This window comes from Furipterus horrens, unplaced genomic scaffold, assembly GCF_987537825.1.
Source record: "Furipterus horrens unplaced genomic scaffold, mFurHor1.1.pri manual_scaffold_6, whole genome shotgun sequence".
NCBI classification, from domain to species: domain Eukaryota; kingdom Metazoa; phylum Chordata; class Mammalia; order Chiroptera; family Furipteridae; genus Furipterus; species Furipterus horrens.
Genome location: NW_028327176.1, coordinates 149,573,100 through 149,592,260, shown reverse-complemented (window position 1 = coordinate 149,592,260; position 19,161 = coordinate 149,573,100). Strand labels below are relative to the sequence as shown.

Below are 19,161 nucleotides of genomic sequence, written 5' to 3'. Positions count from 1 at the left end.
GCTTTGAAAATGACAATGACTTTTTACTGCCATTGTTTCCTGAGTGCTGACACAGAGCTCAGGGGCAACGGAAAAGGTGAAGCCGGGCAACTGCAAACAAGGTGGATAGAGGAACCACAGCGAAGATGTGCTCCGGGGCGGCGTGGGGGCGTGAAGATGGCCTGGGTGCTGGGACGTGATACCACAGATGGCACCTCCCAGAGCACAGCTGGAGTGCTAAGGCCCAGGGCCAGGCGGCCCAGGAGGGAAGGAGAGAAGCCATGAGGGAGGCCCAGAAGATGAGGCTGGTGGGTGGAACGCCCGCCTCTTCAGTCACCTCCACAAAGATGAGAGCAGCTCAGCACGCGGTGGGCTTCTCCGGGTGAGCTACCGAGAGTTAAATGCATTAAACAGGGATGCGGCATTCGTGTTCAGAAGCAAAACCATGGAATAAGCAACTGTTTGGTAACTCGGCTTTGCATTCCTGTTTACAAGTGACCCTGCCCCTGTCTAAGACTGACCTCACCCCCAACCTTGAGCTGCAGACCCCATGCTCTCTCATCTTGCCGGAGACAGGGCTCCTGCAGCTACCATGCCTTGCTGATTTTTAAGTGGTCTGACCGGGTGCCCCAGTGTGGAATATTTGAAAAGTTCCTCAGGCGATTGAAATGTGCAGCTACAGTTGAGACACGTAAGTTGGATGATGTTTCCCCTGCTTAAACCCTGCTTTTCACTGCAATCAGAATAGTCTTCCCCGGCCCTGTGTTGCTCCTGGCCTCAGCTCCCTCCTCCTTCCCTGGGGTTAATGACCTTCCAGCCACACTTGCCTTCAGGCCTCCACCACCCGAGACTGCTCCCATCTCCGGCCTCGCTGTCCCTTCAGTGTGGCACTTGTCCAAAGATGTCTACATGGCTGCCTTCTTCTCATCACACACATTCCAACTCAGGTACCACCTCCACAAGGACAGTTCCAGAGCCATGAGCTAACACAGATTCCTCCTGTCACAGTTACTGTCTGTCCCACTGTCCTGCTTCTCCTCTTCACAGCCCTTGTCAGAACCCAAATGATCCTGTTTCTTTGTGTTCCTGTTTATTGTCTGTCTCCCCTCACTGGACTAGAAGTTCTTTGAGGACAGGACTCTGGTGGCCTAGAATGGTGCCTGGCATTTCGTAGGGGCTCTATACATTTCTGATTGACCAACTGTTAGAAAAGGAACAAACTGGGACATGAAGGTAAAGTGAGTAGCCTAATTATGAACAGCTGTCCCTCCATACCTGCAGGTTCTGCCACCGCAGATTAAACCAATCTCTGATCCAAAATAGTCAGAAACAAAGTGTTATATTGTTGCTGATGCATACTATATTATTAGGCCTAAGATGATTGCATCTACAGACTTTTTTCCTTGTCATTATTCCCTAAACAATTTAGAAAAATAACTATTTGCATAACATTTAGAAGTTATCTAGAGATAATTTCAAGTCCACAAGAAGATTGCATAGGTTATACGCAAATACTATGCCCTTTTATATAAGGGACTTGAGCATCTGCGAATTTCGATATCTCCAGGGGGGGTCCTGGAACTAATTCCCCATCGATACTGAGGGACCATCATACTCCGGTACAGCATCACCATGTGACACACACACACACACACACACACACTGTGCTGCCTGTCTTTTCCTTTCTCCTTGAGTCTGCCTCCTCAGCTGTGTCAGGGGTCACAAGGGACCACAAGAACCAGACAGGAAAATGAGCAGAGTGGGCCGGAGGACATGGGGAACTGCAGATCATATCCTGGATTAATGGGGGTGCATGCACTCAGCCCCAATCATTCCCCTGGGGGCTACATAGAAAAAAGGCCCAGAGTTGCAGGACCTTTTGATTTTTCGTAAGAGGTCATAAATCTGGACTTTTCCATGAGATCTACATCTAACTGAATGTTGCTGATTAAAAGATGCTTGTATGTAAATCAAGGAGGATCCTCAGGTGGTGACTTGGAACCTGTGGCATCTGTCCTCAGATGATCTCCCCTCTGAGACCCTTGACCCTTGACCCATGCCTCTTCTTCAGTCCTTAGACTGAAGGAGGGCCAGTTCTGTTGGCCCCTGCTAAGGTGGTTTTCCAACTTTTTTGACAAATAGAGTAATAATAAATTAATAATATGATTTAATATAAATGTACTATATAATAAATTTATCATATGGCTCTGAACACCCATGTATGTGTCTGAAGTAAAGTCTCTTGAAGCAATACTTACCCTTATAGTCTTCAATGTACCCTGATATTTTCTATTACATGTAAGCCTACTTCATTTTTTAAAAAAATCTGGTGTGATCCACTAAATTTACTGACATCTCGCTAATGGAGGATGTTTCCTATAGTTTGAAAAACTCTTAGCATGCCCTGAATTGCCATTGTTGGGGACACTCCTTAGAATTCCAGGTTTTTAGCCTTTCTGCTCCTAGGTTTAGATACCTGCCAGCAATTCTGTGACAGCAGGAAAAGCCCCATTTAACTTTTGCTTATTTTTCCTATGGGATCAGATAGGCATTTTCAAAGACCCAAGCTTAGTGTACATTGTATGAATCTTAAAATGCCTAACAAAATTAATAACTTCTTAAACTCTAATTTAAAAATCATTTATCCAATATGGATAAACCCATTCATTAGAAGATATTTATCCTAATATTATTTTTCTACCAAGTAATGACTTTTTGAAAACTGTGATATTTAGGTATTCTTTATAAACACCCAGAAAAAATATATGAACAATATTTCTTACCCAACTTTTGTACAATATTAACTAAGTCTTAGTTAACATAAAAATCATGTGAGGTTTGGAAACATATAAAAATAGCTTGTGTGTGCAAATTCAAGAGCCATGCCTGCCCCCAGGTTTTAAAGATTGTTACTCGGCCTTACGCTCAGCAGAAAGAAGGGTCCTGTCAGGTAGAAGAGCCCCCTGGGAGGCTGCCCTGAATAAGCGCGCCCGGGCATTGCTTATTCTTCTAATCTTCGCAGGGTCCACTGGGGGTTTAGGAAAAGAAAGGCAGGGATCCTCCTCTGTGATGGGAGATGCTGGGGCTTTCGGTTTCTGGAAAGAGATTTTTTAAATGATTGGTATGAGTTTCTGTGTCTCAAAGTAGTCCACCACCCTGGAGCTGACTCTGACACTTCCTGGTGAGCACAGGCTGGGCTTTCTGCCTGGCTTCCTCCCGACCCCGGACCCTACGTCCCACTGGCCCACCTGACTTAATAAGTTCTATAGGTAACACCTTTTCATTGGTTTTGTCAAATGTATTGTATTAAATGCTGTCCTACTTAGCGTATTTCAAAAACAAAAACAGAACAGTTTACCCATGCTAGCAAACAGGTATAAGAAACTACAAATTTGGGTGGAGTATATTCAATATGCTTTGCAAATTTTTGTGTTCAGTTCAGCTCAGAAAACATTCATTGGGCACCTATATGTGTCAAGAATTATACAGAATATAAATACTACCTTTACACATTTTGGACTCCACATAAGTACTTTTTTAATGATATAACATTTTAAAAATAATTTAAAGTCACAAAAAATAAGAGCAAGAAGTTGTCTTAGACTTATGACATCAACATATTTTTTTCCATATTGCCAGAATTCTATGCTGATATCCTTAGAAAAGAAACATTACTGGCAAAATTCCAATTCCTTAAAGACTTTTAAAAACACATGCACCAAGCATTATGCCACCCAGAGCGCTGTCTAGTCTAACCTCCAGACAGCAGTGGCCTCTGAACCAGGGCCAGAACCTCACCGAGGCCTAATCTCTCACTTTCAGTGTGGCCAGGTGCTTGATACTTCTACCCTCCAACCTGAGCATGATTATCTGTCTATGAAAGCAATCTTATGGCAGCCAAGTGCTTTTCAGCTCTCTAACCAAAAATAATCAAGTTCAAGTTTCTCAAGTCACTTACATAATATGTGAAATGAATGCCTCTCAATCCAACAGGTTAATCAACAGATATTTTTAAATATCCAGTGTGAAGTTCAAGTCAGATAATTTGGGAAAACAGGTGAAGTCATCTATCATATATGACACATAATTTAAACACATGTTTTCTTACATACACTAAGAGAACAATGGCATCTATATTAGCGTTCTCCTTCCAGTAAGTTGCTTATTTCAATAATGATGACATTTTTCAAAATATTATGTTTTATTTTCAGGTACACTGAAAATATTTTTTATACCCTTATATTTCTTTGCATCTGAAATCTGTTCATGAGCCACATAAGAAATTAGTTATGACATTAGAGACACATTCTTCTAAACACAGAAAAATGGTAAATAAAATAATTAGCATAATATAGAGGAAGAGTAAATGACTTTGGGAACAGATTCATGTGAAGTGGAATTCACTTACTAGTTTTGGAGCTTGGGTAGGCCATTTATTTCTCGGAACTTGCCCAGTTACCGAACGGAGACAGTAGTCCCCTTCTTACAGGGATGTTGACATTATACAATTCCTGTTATAGAGGCTCGAGAAATACTACTGCACTCCTATGTAGGTTACTCACTCTTTATTTACTGAATTTGGTTTCAAGTTACTTTTAAGTCTCAAAGCCAGGCCCTAACCTCTGACAGAACCTTGCTGGAGAAAAGATCCTAACTTCAGAGGGCTCTGTTCTGAAGGAGACAACACTCATTTGTCTGTATAAATTCTGCTATATTTATTTGATAAATACATACTTTATTTTTTATTCTCACTAATTTGTTGTAAAATATTCATTAGACTGTGACTTAGGCCATGAAGCTAATAGTAATGCAAAAGCTAAGAGTATAAGATAGGAAAATAAGTACTTTAGGTATAATTATGAAAGATAAAATACATAAAGGTAATCTCAATATTGAATGTATCTAAAAACATCCATATTCTGCAGATACCTTAAATATGAAACAAAGATCAAGTCTACTAAATAATAATAATGCAGATATAGTAAATGTTTTCTTTTACAAATGCTGTAACTCTTATATATGTTTTACATATTAAATATCTTATCAAAAGACAAAATATAGTTTTGCAAAGATAATTTTTACCCAAAAGAAAATAATGCAATTACCTGTGGATGGCAAGATAAAGCCCCTTAACTGCCCCTTGATAGGAGGCATTATTTTCCTACTGCAAAATTAGTCATTGTTTGCATAATGAAATATTAGTTCCATTTTATTACTGACCTTTACTAAATTATTTATCCCATTTAAACAAATACCTCACTGGACTACTTAAGATATAAACTGATACATGTAAAGCATTTTTAATTCTTCAAGGAAAAACTACTAAACAAACCATCAATTTCTACCATGCTGGATTCTACAAAATGGTCTTCCACTTTGTGGAGCAAAATGGCTTTTATAAAACAAAACATTAAAAAATTTACTTACACAATTCATGTCACTTTAGAATTCAGAGACTGTTGCAAGTAAACTTAAACCTTCACTTGAGAACCTTCCCTCCCTCATGTTTTATGCCATGACACTAATCGGGGACTTGAGTATAATCAAGGACACTGGAAAGTCAGAAGTTAAGATTTATTCTGGTTGATAAAGCTGCTAGAGGCCAGTGAACACTGAAAGACTATTTTCATAGACCAGCCTAATCCAAGAAAACAAAATCCCTAGAACATTTAAGAGATGTGGCTGGCTTCAACAGTCCTCCCAGCATGTGGGCCTTGACCAACTTCTGACATGGCTCCTTGGGAATCACCAAATGGGAAGGTGGGGTCTCCCTTGTTCAACATGAAGGCTAGAAAAGGGAGTCTATGACATTCCATCCCAGAAAGTTGCTATGATTTAATCTGTAAAGCAACAGAATACATTCACACACACCAAACACACACAATGCACACACACACACACACACACACACACACACACAAAGAACTCTTGGAAGTTAGAAAGCAAATGTTAAAAATTCCCCCAAGCACATAGCCTTGGGGTGTGGCAATTGTATGTGCATTTCTATTCCCGTGATTTTCTCCAAAGGTACTCCGGGACCCACTAGCCCTCTCAGCATTGGACTCACTGCGGTAGTGTACCAGTCCTTTCAGAAATAGTGACAGAAAACATCTGCTTTGACATTTTCATTCTGCTTTTTCTTACCCTCGATTCTCCTCTATCCTCAAGGTATAGATGGGCTTAACTCTAAGTCCCTTCCTTTTTTAAAATATATTTAATTTTGTTTTTGTCAAATACTTGGAGTTTGGTTCCTATAAAATATACAAATAATGGCTCAAACTAAACTCTGCTGTGAGAAGTCAGGCAGTAGTCACCGTGGGGAGGTGGTCTCTGATGGGCTGGTAATGATCTACTTTTTCATTTTGAATGCTGATGACTGAGTGTGTGTAAACTTATCAAGCTGCACTCTTAGGATCTGTGTCTTTTCTGTATGTCAGTAAAAAGTTTAAAACAAATACCTGGAGCTTACATTACTAGGCTTTGTAAGGTTAGGACACACGGGGAAAATTCTGTTTTGACAATGATAATGAAGAAAGACAAAATTTCCTATTTATTCACATGGTCACAGTTCTTTTCCTACATCGTACAATCCAAAGCATGAAAGCAACTGCTCCTAAGTATATCAATCTGAATACCAGCTAACCAGAGCCGCAGAATGAAAATAGGAATAACTACCATACACAATAGCTCCAGGCTCAAAGCAGTGGTTGGGGGGAGTGGGCAGAGTGGGGAGCCACTAAGAAGGAAAAAATATGTACCTGAGCATTCCTACATAGCAGGTATAAATGTTAATGGAAGACTGTAAATTGCAGGGCTTTCCCGTCTTAGAGGTTATATGTGCTAATGGGAACCCTGGTGAGCCTGTCAGACCAGGCAGCCAAGACCTAAGTGAGTGGTCAGGACCAGAAGCACCAGTTTTTCTATCATTCTCTGAAGCGCAGGTTGTTTGTGGGTGCAGGAAGCCCCCAGTCAGATAAGGGGGAGAAACAGGGAGAAGACGGGTAGGTGTGCAAGCGCAGAGTTGAGCTGACTTGTTAAATGTAGGAGCTGTAATGAGTTGCTCTGTGGGTCCCTCCTCCTGTCTGACTGATAGTTGAGGAATCATGAAAAGGCAAACTAGCCTGGGAAAGTGTCCTAGATCCAAAAAGTACTGAAATTCAATTGGTTAGGTCTTCACCATTTCTTTCAGCAAGTGGGTCCCCTAACTATTAGATACCCCACCCCCACCTTACTGCTTTACCCTGTCTCCTTTATCCCCCTCCCTCTCCTCCCACCCTTACTTCCCCCTATCTCCTCTCTTTGTCAGTTTAGTAATTACCAGAGTCAAGGCGTTCATTAAGGTGAAGTGAAAGGAGGAAAGAAGCGGGGAGGGAAGGCAGTATGAGGCCATTCTCAGAACTTTTTGACTGGGAGCTCCAAACTTTAATTATTGTATAAAATAAAATATACTTAAGACCCTTACATAATCTACTGTAACAAAAAAATATTTCAAACTAAAGGAATTATTTAACTTAACATGGGGAGTTCTTAGCCCATTTTTACTTTGTGTATCATACTCAACCATTCTTCAGTAAGAAATTTAATAGCAATGACACTAAACAGAGGCAGATGCTAATTACTTTTGCCTAACACCTAATCCTGCAGTCTCAGAGCTGTACCGGTTTGACAAGGACCAGGTTGTCTATAAACAGAAGTTTTCAGGACAGAGTGGGTGAAAACTGAGTGAGTCCTCAAAACTACAGACATATTAAAAATGATTTATAGGAGCCAGAAGACAGAATCATAGAATAGAGAGCCATTCTACAACCAGACAGACCCACTGGGCTGCCAAACCAAAGGGTCCTCTTGCTATAGCTGACTCAAACCCCAAGTGGCTTCTAAGGTTGTGGGTAAAAAAAAAAGCCATATGTCAACAATGGCTGGCAAAATATTTATTGTGCATTGGTTCATACATACTACTTTGGAATCTTATTTTTGTCATCTGCAGTATAAGAACAAGTTTCATCTTCCTCACAGAGGGATTTTGATGAGTACTTTAAGAATGTAAGATACATTTTGAGACAATTAGAGTCATTTGGACTATACATTAAATGATACTACTGTGTAATGTTAATTTTCTGAGATGTCATGATAGCCTTGTAGTGATGTAGGAGACTATCCTTGTTCATAGGAGACACACACTTAAATTTTTATGGATGATGTCTTATAAGGTCTGCCACTTACTTTCAAACAGACCATCAAACTCTCTCACACACACATGCACCCACGTATACAGTAAAAAAACTGGGACGCAGCTTGAGTGGCACTCCAACTCAACAGATGTCTCAGGAATTGGTATCGCTGGTACCTGTAGTAGCAGAGGCATAAGGGAAGGGTACCTAAGATAAGAATGACTGGCTGACAGTCTGTGACTCCTTCCCTCCCAGCTCTACGTAGTCAGGCTACTGAATTCAGAAGTAGATGGGAGGTTTGTTCTTTCAAGAGAGTAAAACAGGATCTCTGAATCAGGCTAACCAGGCACAGCTGAGGGTGGGGTACTTTTTGTAAGCCTAGCTGTTAATGGAGCATTCATATACGGAATGTTAGGCATTCCTGCCTTCCTCCTTTACCTGGCTGCTGGCAGTTAGCAGCCAGCCTCTATTCGGCAGCCAAGAGTTTTGAAGATATTTCTATAGAAAATTAACTAGTCCACAAGGAAGGCCCTAAAGATACTATCACTGGGAATTTCATAAACAACACAGCCCAGCCAAACCCCTCTCCCCTAAATGTAGATGTGGGTAGGTATCACCTATGGGTTGACCAAATCATTCTACATCCTTCCACTCTCAAATAAGGGCAGCCAAACAAGAAGCACGAGCTATCAGAGGAGAACCTCTGTTAAGAAAAACAGAGGCCCAAACAAACAGAGAAATGCAACAAGACAAAGGAAAGACCATGTGAAGATATAGGGAAAAGATGGCCATTCAAGCAAGCAGGAAGTCCTCAGAAGTAATCAACCCAGCTGCCACCTTAATCTCAGACTTCTAATCTTCAGAACTGTGAGGAAAAAACAATTGAAAAATCAAAACTATCACTAATATATGCAGGCAAGAGGCTACAATCATGAAACAAGAACTGAATACTTTCTCTCCCTCTCTCTCTCTCTCTCTCTCTCTCTCTCTCTCTATCTATCTATATAAAGATAATTTAAAAGGGGGGGTGGAAAGTGGAAATTAAAAATATCAGAAATGAAAAGAACTTAATAAAAAGATTAGAAGATAAAATCTCTTCTAAAAATGATGAAAAACAGAAAAATATAAAATTAAAATGCCAGTTCAGGGAATCCCACATCCAAATAATAAATTCCAGAAAGAGCACACAGAACAAAAAAGAGGGAAGGACATATCAAAATAATTCAAGGGCATTTCCAAGAGCTGAAAGGCATGAGAGTCCTCACTGAAAGTGCCCAGCAAGATGGATGAAAATGGACTAACACAAAGGTCCATCATCATAAAATTTCAGAACAACGGGAACAAAGACAAATCCTACATACTCCAGAGAGAAAAACAACAACAACAACAACGATAAAGGTCTCAAACAATTTACTTCCCATACATTCTTTCTCAAGAAGTTGTTGGAGTGAGTGTTCCACCAAAACAAGAGTAAATCAAGAGAAGGACTTTGGACACAGGAAACAGGAATTCCAGCATAAGAAGGAAAAGTCAGCTGTGTGCCAGAGGCCCAGGACAAGTGGTCCAGGAGAGAGGGTGGAAAATTCTCAAGGGAGGTGAATCAACAGGATATTTCATGTGTCTGACTCTATGAAGGAGATTTAGAGTACTAGGGAAGAGTTTGGGGTTGAAACAGTAATAATACGAAACTAAAAAAGCAGGCAATTATTAATGCCAGAGGGAAGAAGTAATCATCATTAACCATCACTAGTTCAAGGCTCAGCTATAAACAGGGTTTATCTAGTCAGAGAAAAGAGATCTAGCCAAAATTATGATATGTATATATCAAAATTATTATATATATGTATATACACACACACACACACACATATATGTATATATTGGGAGGAGAAGTAGACACAGAAAGGGTGACTGTGTTGTGAGGAGGTGGAGGAGAGACAAGTTAAATCTTCTTCTTCCTCAGTGCAAGGTCATTAGATAATTCTAATTGTTGTCTCTTTATGTACAGGTATTTATTTGTAAACAACTATGAAAAATAACATTTTTGAGTTTTTTAAAAAATACTGTGAAACAGTTTGTTTGCCAAGTTACTCTGTATTTCTAAAATTATTATTAAACAATAGGTAACTATAAATGTTTTATTAGGTACTAACCATTATATTTGAAAAAGTATAAAAGAATTCACTTTCATATTACACTTAGGTCTATGTGATCATTTTCTTAGCATCTATAAGTGCTGATTCCAAGTATTCTTAACCAATTCCATTTCACAGGGCTCATGATATTATAAAGTACTCACAAGCTCTAGTGGGCTGAGACGTGCACCGGAGATGGGTCTGGAATCAGATGACTCAAAACTGGACGCATGGAGGCTAGCACAGGAGATGGAACAGAAGTGTCAGTTTGTAAAGAATCATTTCTTTTATTTCTAGTATATATTGGTTAATGCTAGCCCAAAACAAAAGCATTCAATGAGTAAGTCTTGAGAAAGAAGAAATCTTACATTATAGTACTTAAAACATTTTATTATTAAGTCATTTCATTCCTTTTTGGAGAATTTAAAATACTGCATAATGAAAAGAAGAAATACAATGATTTTTTAAAAGCTTTGTTCACATCACTTTATAAAGTAGATACGACACCACTATTCACTATTGCAGACCAACTTCTTGGGCCCAAGGTCTAGAATTATCTTTGGGAATCCTGAACAGGTATAACTGGTATCAGTAGCAAAAGTCAAGGGGAAATGTCATCTGGTGGCTTACACATCAGAATGTACAGGCAAGAGAAATGTCATATACCTGAAGGAGGAAGGAGGTCTATTTTCTGGTGTCCTTGATGATGCAGGCCCAAATAGTTTCCTTTGGTCTTCCTGTGGCGTAAATGGTCTTTGGGTCCTAACTGTTCTTAATGCGTTTCGGGCTTCACTTATGATTTCTGCACTGGTCTTCTGCTTGGCCACTGAAGGCCGATAAAACAGATCCAGCTTTTCCAACTTTTTATCTTTTGAAGACAGCATCTTTCCTTTTAAAGTAAAATGTTCTTCAGCTAGACACCACACCCTAGAAATATATGATACAAAATATCAACTATTTTCATCCTGTAGTTTAGAAAGGAGTCCTTAAACCCATCTATATATGCATAAACCATCCCTCTATATTATATTTGAAAAAATGATAAATACATTTTATTTTAAAATCTACCAGTCAGTTACAGTTAGAAGATCAAGATGGGAGAAGAGCTTTCAAAGATATAGGTTGATGAGGTAGTTATGAATATGGGAATATGTGCGATTAAGAAAAGTGATGTACAGGGAAGAGACCCAGAACGAAAGCTAAACCTGGAGAGAAAGAAGCCAAGTCATGAAAGAAGATGGATGACTAAAAAGAGAAAATTATCTCATATCCTCAATCCCCTCCCCCCCCCCAAAATATTGGGGGTTCTGTTAAAATTTTAAACTAAATTTTCCTTTTCTTTCCTACTGCCCTCCACACAAAATGCTACCATGAGTTTAAATTTAAATAGATGGGGTCCATTTCCAAACTATATTTGCTTTTATAAATGTAATTTGTAAATTCAGAGGAAGATTCAATCCTAATTTGCCGATATATTTGAAATAATTGATTCAAATCACCTTCAATGTGAGATAGTGTCCTAGATGAATAAGTGCCAAAAATCAATATCAAATGATCCCTTCCCAGGCCACCCAACCTCAGTGAAAGAGTTAAAGCCATGCACAAGGGTCTTGGGAAGGCAGATCCTTCTTAAATGCTCATGTGTCCCATAGAGGCCTGGTTAACTTGGCAAGACATCTCTGACAGCTCTAAACGTTAAATAGTCAAGATTTTCAAAATTTACTCTGATTAGTATACGGTATTAGGTGTTCATTTATAAAAAACCCTCAATTCTCTGAAAATGTTATAATTCTAGGGAGAGAGAGGTCTGGAAATTATCATATGTTTCAGCTGCCCAAGTTTAGAATAATATGCCAAAAAGAAAAAAATTGGTGACATGCCAAAGGAAGCTAAAAAGACTCCATTTCCATAAGTAGTCAACAGGTGATTTCTTAGACAAATGACGATGTATTATATCATGATTTTATATATTAAGTTGTTACATGAAAACACACAACCGGAACATTTGTTTAGTTCAACCCAGGCCTCACCCTAAGAGTTTTTGAGGAAAAGAGTATAATGAAAACTCCAAACAACATGCCCTTCCTTCCAGATGGGAAGGCTGAGTGTTGAGGTAAAACAGTACAAAAATTACTAGATAAGCAATACTATTCTAAGAATTTTTGATGTAGGAGGTTGAAGTTAAAGCAAGGTTTCCAAAATTACTATGTAAATTAAAACAACTAACAGAATATATGAGAGGCCTGACACATTTTTCTTCTAATATGACATGATATGATGGGCTCTTTATTTAAAAATATTCAATGACAATTATTTAAAAATATGTATAAAGTGTATTAAATAGACATGTGGATTATTTTTGGATGCAGAATAATATAAATGCATTCCCACAACATCTAACTTAAGTGGCCATGACAGGTTTTTGAAAGGCCCACTGTAGCAAGAAATTATACCACTTAGTGAGAGAAGCTTCAGTACAATGAACAAATTTCTTCCAGAACCCAAATCAGGTTTGCAACTCTCTCAACCCCAGATGTCACTAATAAGTCTAGCAACATCCAAAGGTGATCTGACAAACCTAATAAAGATGAGAAAAAGGGCTTTGAATGAATAATAATGGACCCTCATTCCTGACTAAGGTTCTCCCTGGCTGTACTGAACACTATACTGAACACTATTCTCTTTCACAAAGTAATGAAGCAGAGACATTGACTCAAGTCAAATTCTAGGGAGTCTATAAGTTATTTGGGCATACAGAAGTTTAGACTGATTAAATACTGGTGGAAACAATGCAGATATTGTACATAAAAATTATTTTTGTCTCTGAATTTTCACCACAAATTCTAACAAATTTCTCACCTTTCCTCTCTCTTCCCCCCAAATCTCACATTAACAATTATATTGTGAAGAACTGTTTTAATAATGTAAGATATATTATTAACTAAATCAAACATGCAAATGTTCAATAACACAAGTGAACTGAGTTAGAAGTGGTTTTGTTTTGTTTTGTTTTGTTGAGGAGTGTTTTTATTAGTTAAATTAAAAATTCTTTTTATAGATGGTTTTTACCAACTTAAAAAACAATCAGTCAGAATTTGAAAGCTTGCCTCTTTATAGTAAAGTATTACACAATAGTATCAAAGAAATTTAACTTTACAAAAATTCTCCTCACAACTGGAACAAATTCACACAGCTACAACTGATTGTTTCCTGTGTGCAAAGCCCTCTATTTGGACAAGCCCTCTTGTCTGGGAACACAGACAAGAATACATATTATCTTCACTCTCAGGCAAGAAGGACCACTAGTGCTAGTTAACATTTATTTTAGTACCAAGCACTATGCTAAGTACTCTTTAATACATCATCTCAATTAGTTCCCACAACAATTCTGTGAGATGGACAGGGTCTTAAGCAATAGCAAAAAAACAAAACAAAACAAACAAACAAAAAAACCCCTATGACATATATTCAGAGATGATATTCAAACTATTACCTGCTAGATGGGGTGGTAGGAGGTGGGGTACTCAGAGTCCTGGGGCTGCAGCTATTTACACGCCAATATAGAGACATGCTATATAGAGACATGGTATGCAACTGGAGTGTCCTTGGTGCATACCAGCTGAGTATCAGCTCTGTTTGTACCCAAATGATTTTAATACAAGGTAGAAACTGATCGGGTCAATTAAAAAGATAATAAACCACCATGTGGTTACAAAAGAGGAAGAAACTTCTGATTGGAAGAAGGTGTCAGGTAGACTTCCTGGAGGAGGTGATGCTTAATCTGAGTTCTGGAAAAACGGGCTGGATTTAAGCACATGGCAATGGCTGACACTGGGGCTGGAGTCGAGAAGGAATTTCCAGCAAAATCAATGAGTGAGCCAAGGTGGAGGGTCAAGGAAGTATGGGGTGTGTGCTGGATAAGGAGCACAGGAAATGAAGACTGGAGTGGGAACAGAGAGAGAAATTAAACAAAAGCTGATGATAAAATTAAAAGATTTTGAGGCATGATGTGAGCTGGCAGGGATTGGTAGAATGGAAGGAAGGGAAAGGACTAGAAAGAAAAAATATAATCACCCAGCATATTCCTAGAGGTCCTCACGAAAGCTTTCCTGGACATGCCTCTCATCCTCCCAGCCTCAGTCAGATGTCTGTCCTCCTTACTCCGCAAGTTGGTCTCTGACAGTACACCCTCCCACTGTGCCTGTGTAACTGGTGTTGCCCCACCAGAATCTGAGCCACAGTTCTTCGTGTGACGCACAGCTGAAGGTCAACAATTGCATATATTGGATTGGCCAAAAAGTTCTGTACCATGGCTCTAGTAGTGCTTAGTTGTCTTTAACTTCATTTGAAACGATTTTGTTAGATTGTATTGTGACAGCTGTCCTATCAGTGTTCATAAAGAAACTTAGGTAGATTTTTATGTAGTCATTTTAATATGGAAGAAAACATGCAACGTTTTTGGCATATTATGCTTTATTATTTAAAGAAAGGTAAAAACACAACTGAAACTCAAAAAAAGATTTGTGCAGTGTATGGAGAAGGTGCTGTGACTGATTAAACATGTCAAAAGTGGTTTGTAAAGTTTCTTAGTACTATTGACATTTTGGACAAATAATTCTTTGCTGTGGGGCTGTCTTATGCATTGGAAGATCTTTAGCAACACCCCTGGCCTCTACCCACTAGAAACCAATAGCAGGAATAGCCAACATACTCAAAATATCTAAATCAATAAATTTATTGGTGAAAATGAAAAATGTGTCTTTTATTTTACAGACAAAACTAAATTGACTTTTTGGCCAACCCAACACCTAATTATGAAGACCTGCCTTCACCTTCACTGCTAATAGTCACCTAAATCAGAGCCTTCTTACTGAATGCAACACTGCAACTATCAAGGTGTTTGCAAAAGGGGAAAGACTGGCCACCTCCATATTCTTTTCCCTGCAAATCAAATACTCGGGGCCCTGATCTGATTTTTAATTCGTCGTCGTCGGCAGCCGTCCGTCTCGAGAGACGATGGTGTAGCTTCTTAAGAGTCTATCTGCACCGCTGAGAATGGCTGTGCAGTCCAACTCGGGAGTGACACGGTATCTGTCTCCTCCCGTGTTGAATCGACATCTTGTGATGACGCTGGAGTGTCCTCTCCAGTGAAGCTGAAGCTACAGAGCCTGGGCAGGGTGATATGGAGGGTCTGCTGTTGCCCATGCAGCAGACCCCCCCTCTCTTCGCAGCTGAAGGGTCCAAGGGAAAGACGGAGTCAATACAGCTTGGCTTCAGGTGCGCCGCAGGAGTTGCCGGTGTTGACTACAACGTCAAACCGCCTTAGGGACTCCGGCTCCGGGTTTTCTGTCGGGGTTTACTCCCTTAGCCTTTCCCCTGAAGAGGTATGCCGCAAGGCAGCGGAGGTTTTTTGGAGTCAGAGTTTTCCTTCTCTGATGTGCCCTGACTGGAAGATCGAACCAGCGACACTTAGCTCGCAGGCCGACGCTCAGTCCACTGAGCCAAACCAGCCAGGGTTGATTTTTAATTACTTTTGTGTTAATATAAGCATCCAAAGAGGCAGCAGTTAAGTGCTTAGATGCTGGAGTTAGGATTCAAATACTCTGACAATTCACTGCTATGTAACCTAGAGCAGGGCTTCCAACACCTCTAACCCTCAGTTTCCTCATCTATAAAATATGTGTAATAATAGTAATTGCCTCATAGAATTATTTCAAGAATTAAATAACATAATTTAGGTAAAGTGCTTTAGCATGGTGCCTGACCCTTAAAAAGCGTTAACTATTGTCTAAGTGCTATGTGATAAAAGAACACAACAAAAATGTCTTCTGTGAATGAAAAACTGCATTTAAAAAACAAATTGCAAAAGGAAAAGGAATGACATTTGGTCAGTATTTTCATTCATTTTTATAAGTTTTAAATTTAAATGAGGGGTGTTTTCCTTTATGAATACAGAATTTTCATTAAGTATTTTATTTAATACCAGCCAATCAGAACTTAACAAATTCACAAAATAGGATACAAGTAGAGTGGTACTTGCTTTTCTACTAAGTGAAAGTAATTTCAAACTAGGTGAGATGGAAGACCTGCTGTAATACTTGTGGGAATGGATGATGAAATACATTATATGTACATATATTTTAATGTACATTGTTACACATACATTTATTTATCAAGGATCTATCTGTTGCATAGAAGAGCCCGGTACAATTTGTGTGATCATGACTGGGTCACTGCTTGCCTAGACAAAGCCCCTTAGTCTATCATTCTCTTAATCAACAAATATTGAGCTTCTATCAAGTGCCGTGCACTTGGCTAAACGCTCAATGTATAGATATAAAGACACCCAGGCCCAGCGCTGAGAGTGTGCACAGCACCCTCATCGCCTCTCTTCCCCATCCGGGAACAGAAAGGGGGGCGACAGGAGAGGGTCCCTGGTGAACGGGCAATGGACGCCTCAGCTGCCGCGCGGAGAGCGGCTCCCCCACTCCCAGCAGTGCCCCCTCTTCCACCGGTCCAGGTGGAGCAGCATCTTCACCCTGCCGGTCGCCCCACCCGGCAGGCCACCGTCTCCATGGCAACCGTACACAAACTACCTACCCTGGAAGCCTGCTGCAGAGCCAGGTCAGTGCTGGGCTATCCGGAGGAACGGGCTAGAGAATGAGTTGGGAGTGGGCGCAGGGAAGGGGGCTTCTGGCCAGACCCAAAGCACCTGTGTGATTAGCGCTGGAGACAGCAACAGCTGCGGGGCTTCAGTTCATTTTCCGGTTTTCCCAAGGCAGCGGCAGCTGCGATGGAGAAGATGGGGCGGGGCCGATAGGGGCGGGGCGGACCGGGGCGGACCCGAGCGAGGAGGGTGGGGCAGGGAGGTCCCTCCGCGCCTCCGCTCGGTCAAAGGGCCGGCCTTGTTCCCCCGACGCATGCGTAGAAATGCCGAGATGTGGGAGTGGGAGGAGCCTGAGCAAGGGCTGGAGGCGGGGAATGCGAGGCCCTGGGGAGACTGAGGGAGGGCTCGGGAGGGACCAACCAGGGTGGGAAGCCATCTACTTTTACTTAGCAATTTACTGATCCACCTTTGTTGAACGTCTCTATTAAATAAAAACAAGGAGGGCTGCTTAGTGCTTAGGGGTAAGAATATTCAAGTTGTGGCTCTGTATAATGTGGAACTAGTTGCTTAACCTCTCAATCTGTAAAATGGAGGGAAATGATAGTACCTAGTCAGGTCTTGTGGTTCTGGAGAGTGAGAATATGGATTTAAAAAGTTATGCACGTGGCAATCAACGAAATGTTAAACTGTTGCTGTTACTGAGCCCTTGCATTTGTGCAGTACTTCAGAGATTACAAAGGATATTGTTATACTGTATATTATCTTTTTGAGCATCCCTGCCATTTTCAGCTAGCTAGCTTGGCCTCCCCATTTCACAAGAGACGAAATAAGGGGCCCGAGGTCTAATGAATGACAACCTAGATTCAATTCTAGTCCTCCCATGGGCAATCATTTTTTGTTTTCACTTCATCACCACAGTTGATTGGCAAAAAGAGCCCCACTTACATATTTCTGGTTTAAATTCTGTTCTCTCCTATTAGACCATTCAGCAACAATTTACAGTTTAAATGCAAGGGAGACCATAATCACTTTCCATTCCGGTTTGTACCACATTTTACAAATATGGGGATTTTTCATTTGAAGTGTTGTCAACTGGAAAAATGCCACATCCCTTGGTGCTAAGTATATGGTAAAGAATAATTAAATTGAAAATATTTTTGAGCACACACTATGCGTTAAGTCATTGTGCTGGGTAAGAAATGATACTAACGTGAACTAAAAGAATGTCATTATTCCTCAAGTCGTCGTCGTCGGCAGCCGTCCGTCTCGAGAGACGATGGTGTAGCTTCTCAAGAGTCCATCTGCACCGCCGAGAATGGCTGTGCAGTCCGACTCGGGAGTGACATGGTATCTGTCTCCTCCCGTGTTGAATCGACATCATGCGATGACGCTGAAGCTACAGAGCCTGGGCAGGGTAATATGGAGGGTCTGCTGTTGCCCATGCAGCAGACCCCCCCTCTCTTCGCAGCTGAAGGGTCCAAGGGAAAGACGGAGCCGATACAGCTTGGGTTCAGGTGCGCCGCAGGAGTTGCCGGTGTTGACTACAACGTCAAACCGCCTTAGGGACTCCGGCTCCGGATTTTCTGTCGGGGTTTACTCCCTTAGCCTTTCCCCTGAAGAGGTATGCCGCAAGGCAGCGGAGGTTTTTTGGAGTCAGAGTTTTCCTTCTCTGAATTCCTCAAGTACTGAACACGATTTTGAACATAACAGACAGTAAATATTTATTAGTTGACTGGATAATTTGAGGGCCTGAAACAAAGTTATTTGTGTTTTTCGGGGTTGAAATCTTTTTTCCAGTGATTCAGTATGAATTATCACATCAACTACCTTTTACTGGCCACTGGACTCCATTGTGCAAAGGGACTTTTGCTCATTTAATATAAAACCAAAACAAGTATTTTGAATTCACATCTTGTGGTGTGATTGAAATGCAACTTCATTTTTGTCTCTCACTGTCATTTTAAAATATATTCAGTGTTGTTATCTTTTGCTGCCCCTGGATAGAAAGTTGGGTGGAGTCCTTGTATTTTCTGCTCATTTTTAGAAAACTGATAGCCCTATATAGTAACTAAGTCTCAACTAGAGCTTCATTCGAAAATTATAATGTGTGTACAAGACATAAACAAATGCAGCAAACTTCACCTGACAGTAAGGTTTCTGCTGCCTCTCCTGGATTTCAGTTTAAGGTCTGTACTTGACTTTCCCATCAGGGGTGCAGTGGCTTAGGCTCACCACTCCCCCATTCACTAGGTGTGTGGGGAGAGGAGAA

At 40.5% G+C, this 19,161-nt stretch overlaps 1 protein-coding gene across 1 annotated transcript in view; it reads right to left on the bottom strand.

The window, feature by feature from the left end:
- ARMC2 (armadillo repeat containing 2) overlaps positions 1 to 17,054 on the bottom strand; it is a 94,480-nt gene extending 77,426 nt beyond the window's left edge. The window contains exons 1-4 of the mRNA XM_090280575.1: positions 16,886 to 17,054; positions 10,952 to 11,212; positions 10,450 to 10,522; positions 2,903 to 3,074 (exon numbers count right to left, since the gene is read on the bottom strand). Coding sequence (XP_090136701.1) covers positions 2,903 to 3,074; positions 10,450 to 10,522; positions 10,952 to 11,169 — 463 coding nt within the window. The 5' untranslated portion in view covers positions 11,170 to 11,212; positions 16,886 to 17,054. The remainder of the gene's footprint in view (positions 1 to 2,902; positions 3,075 to 10,449; positions 10,523 to 10,951; positions 11,213 to 16,885) is intronic.
- Positions 17,055 to 19,161: the final 2,107 nt, after the last annotated feature.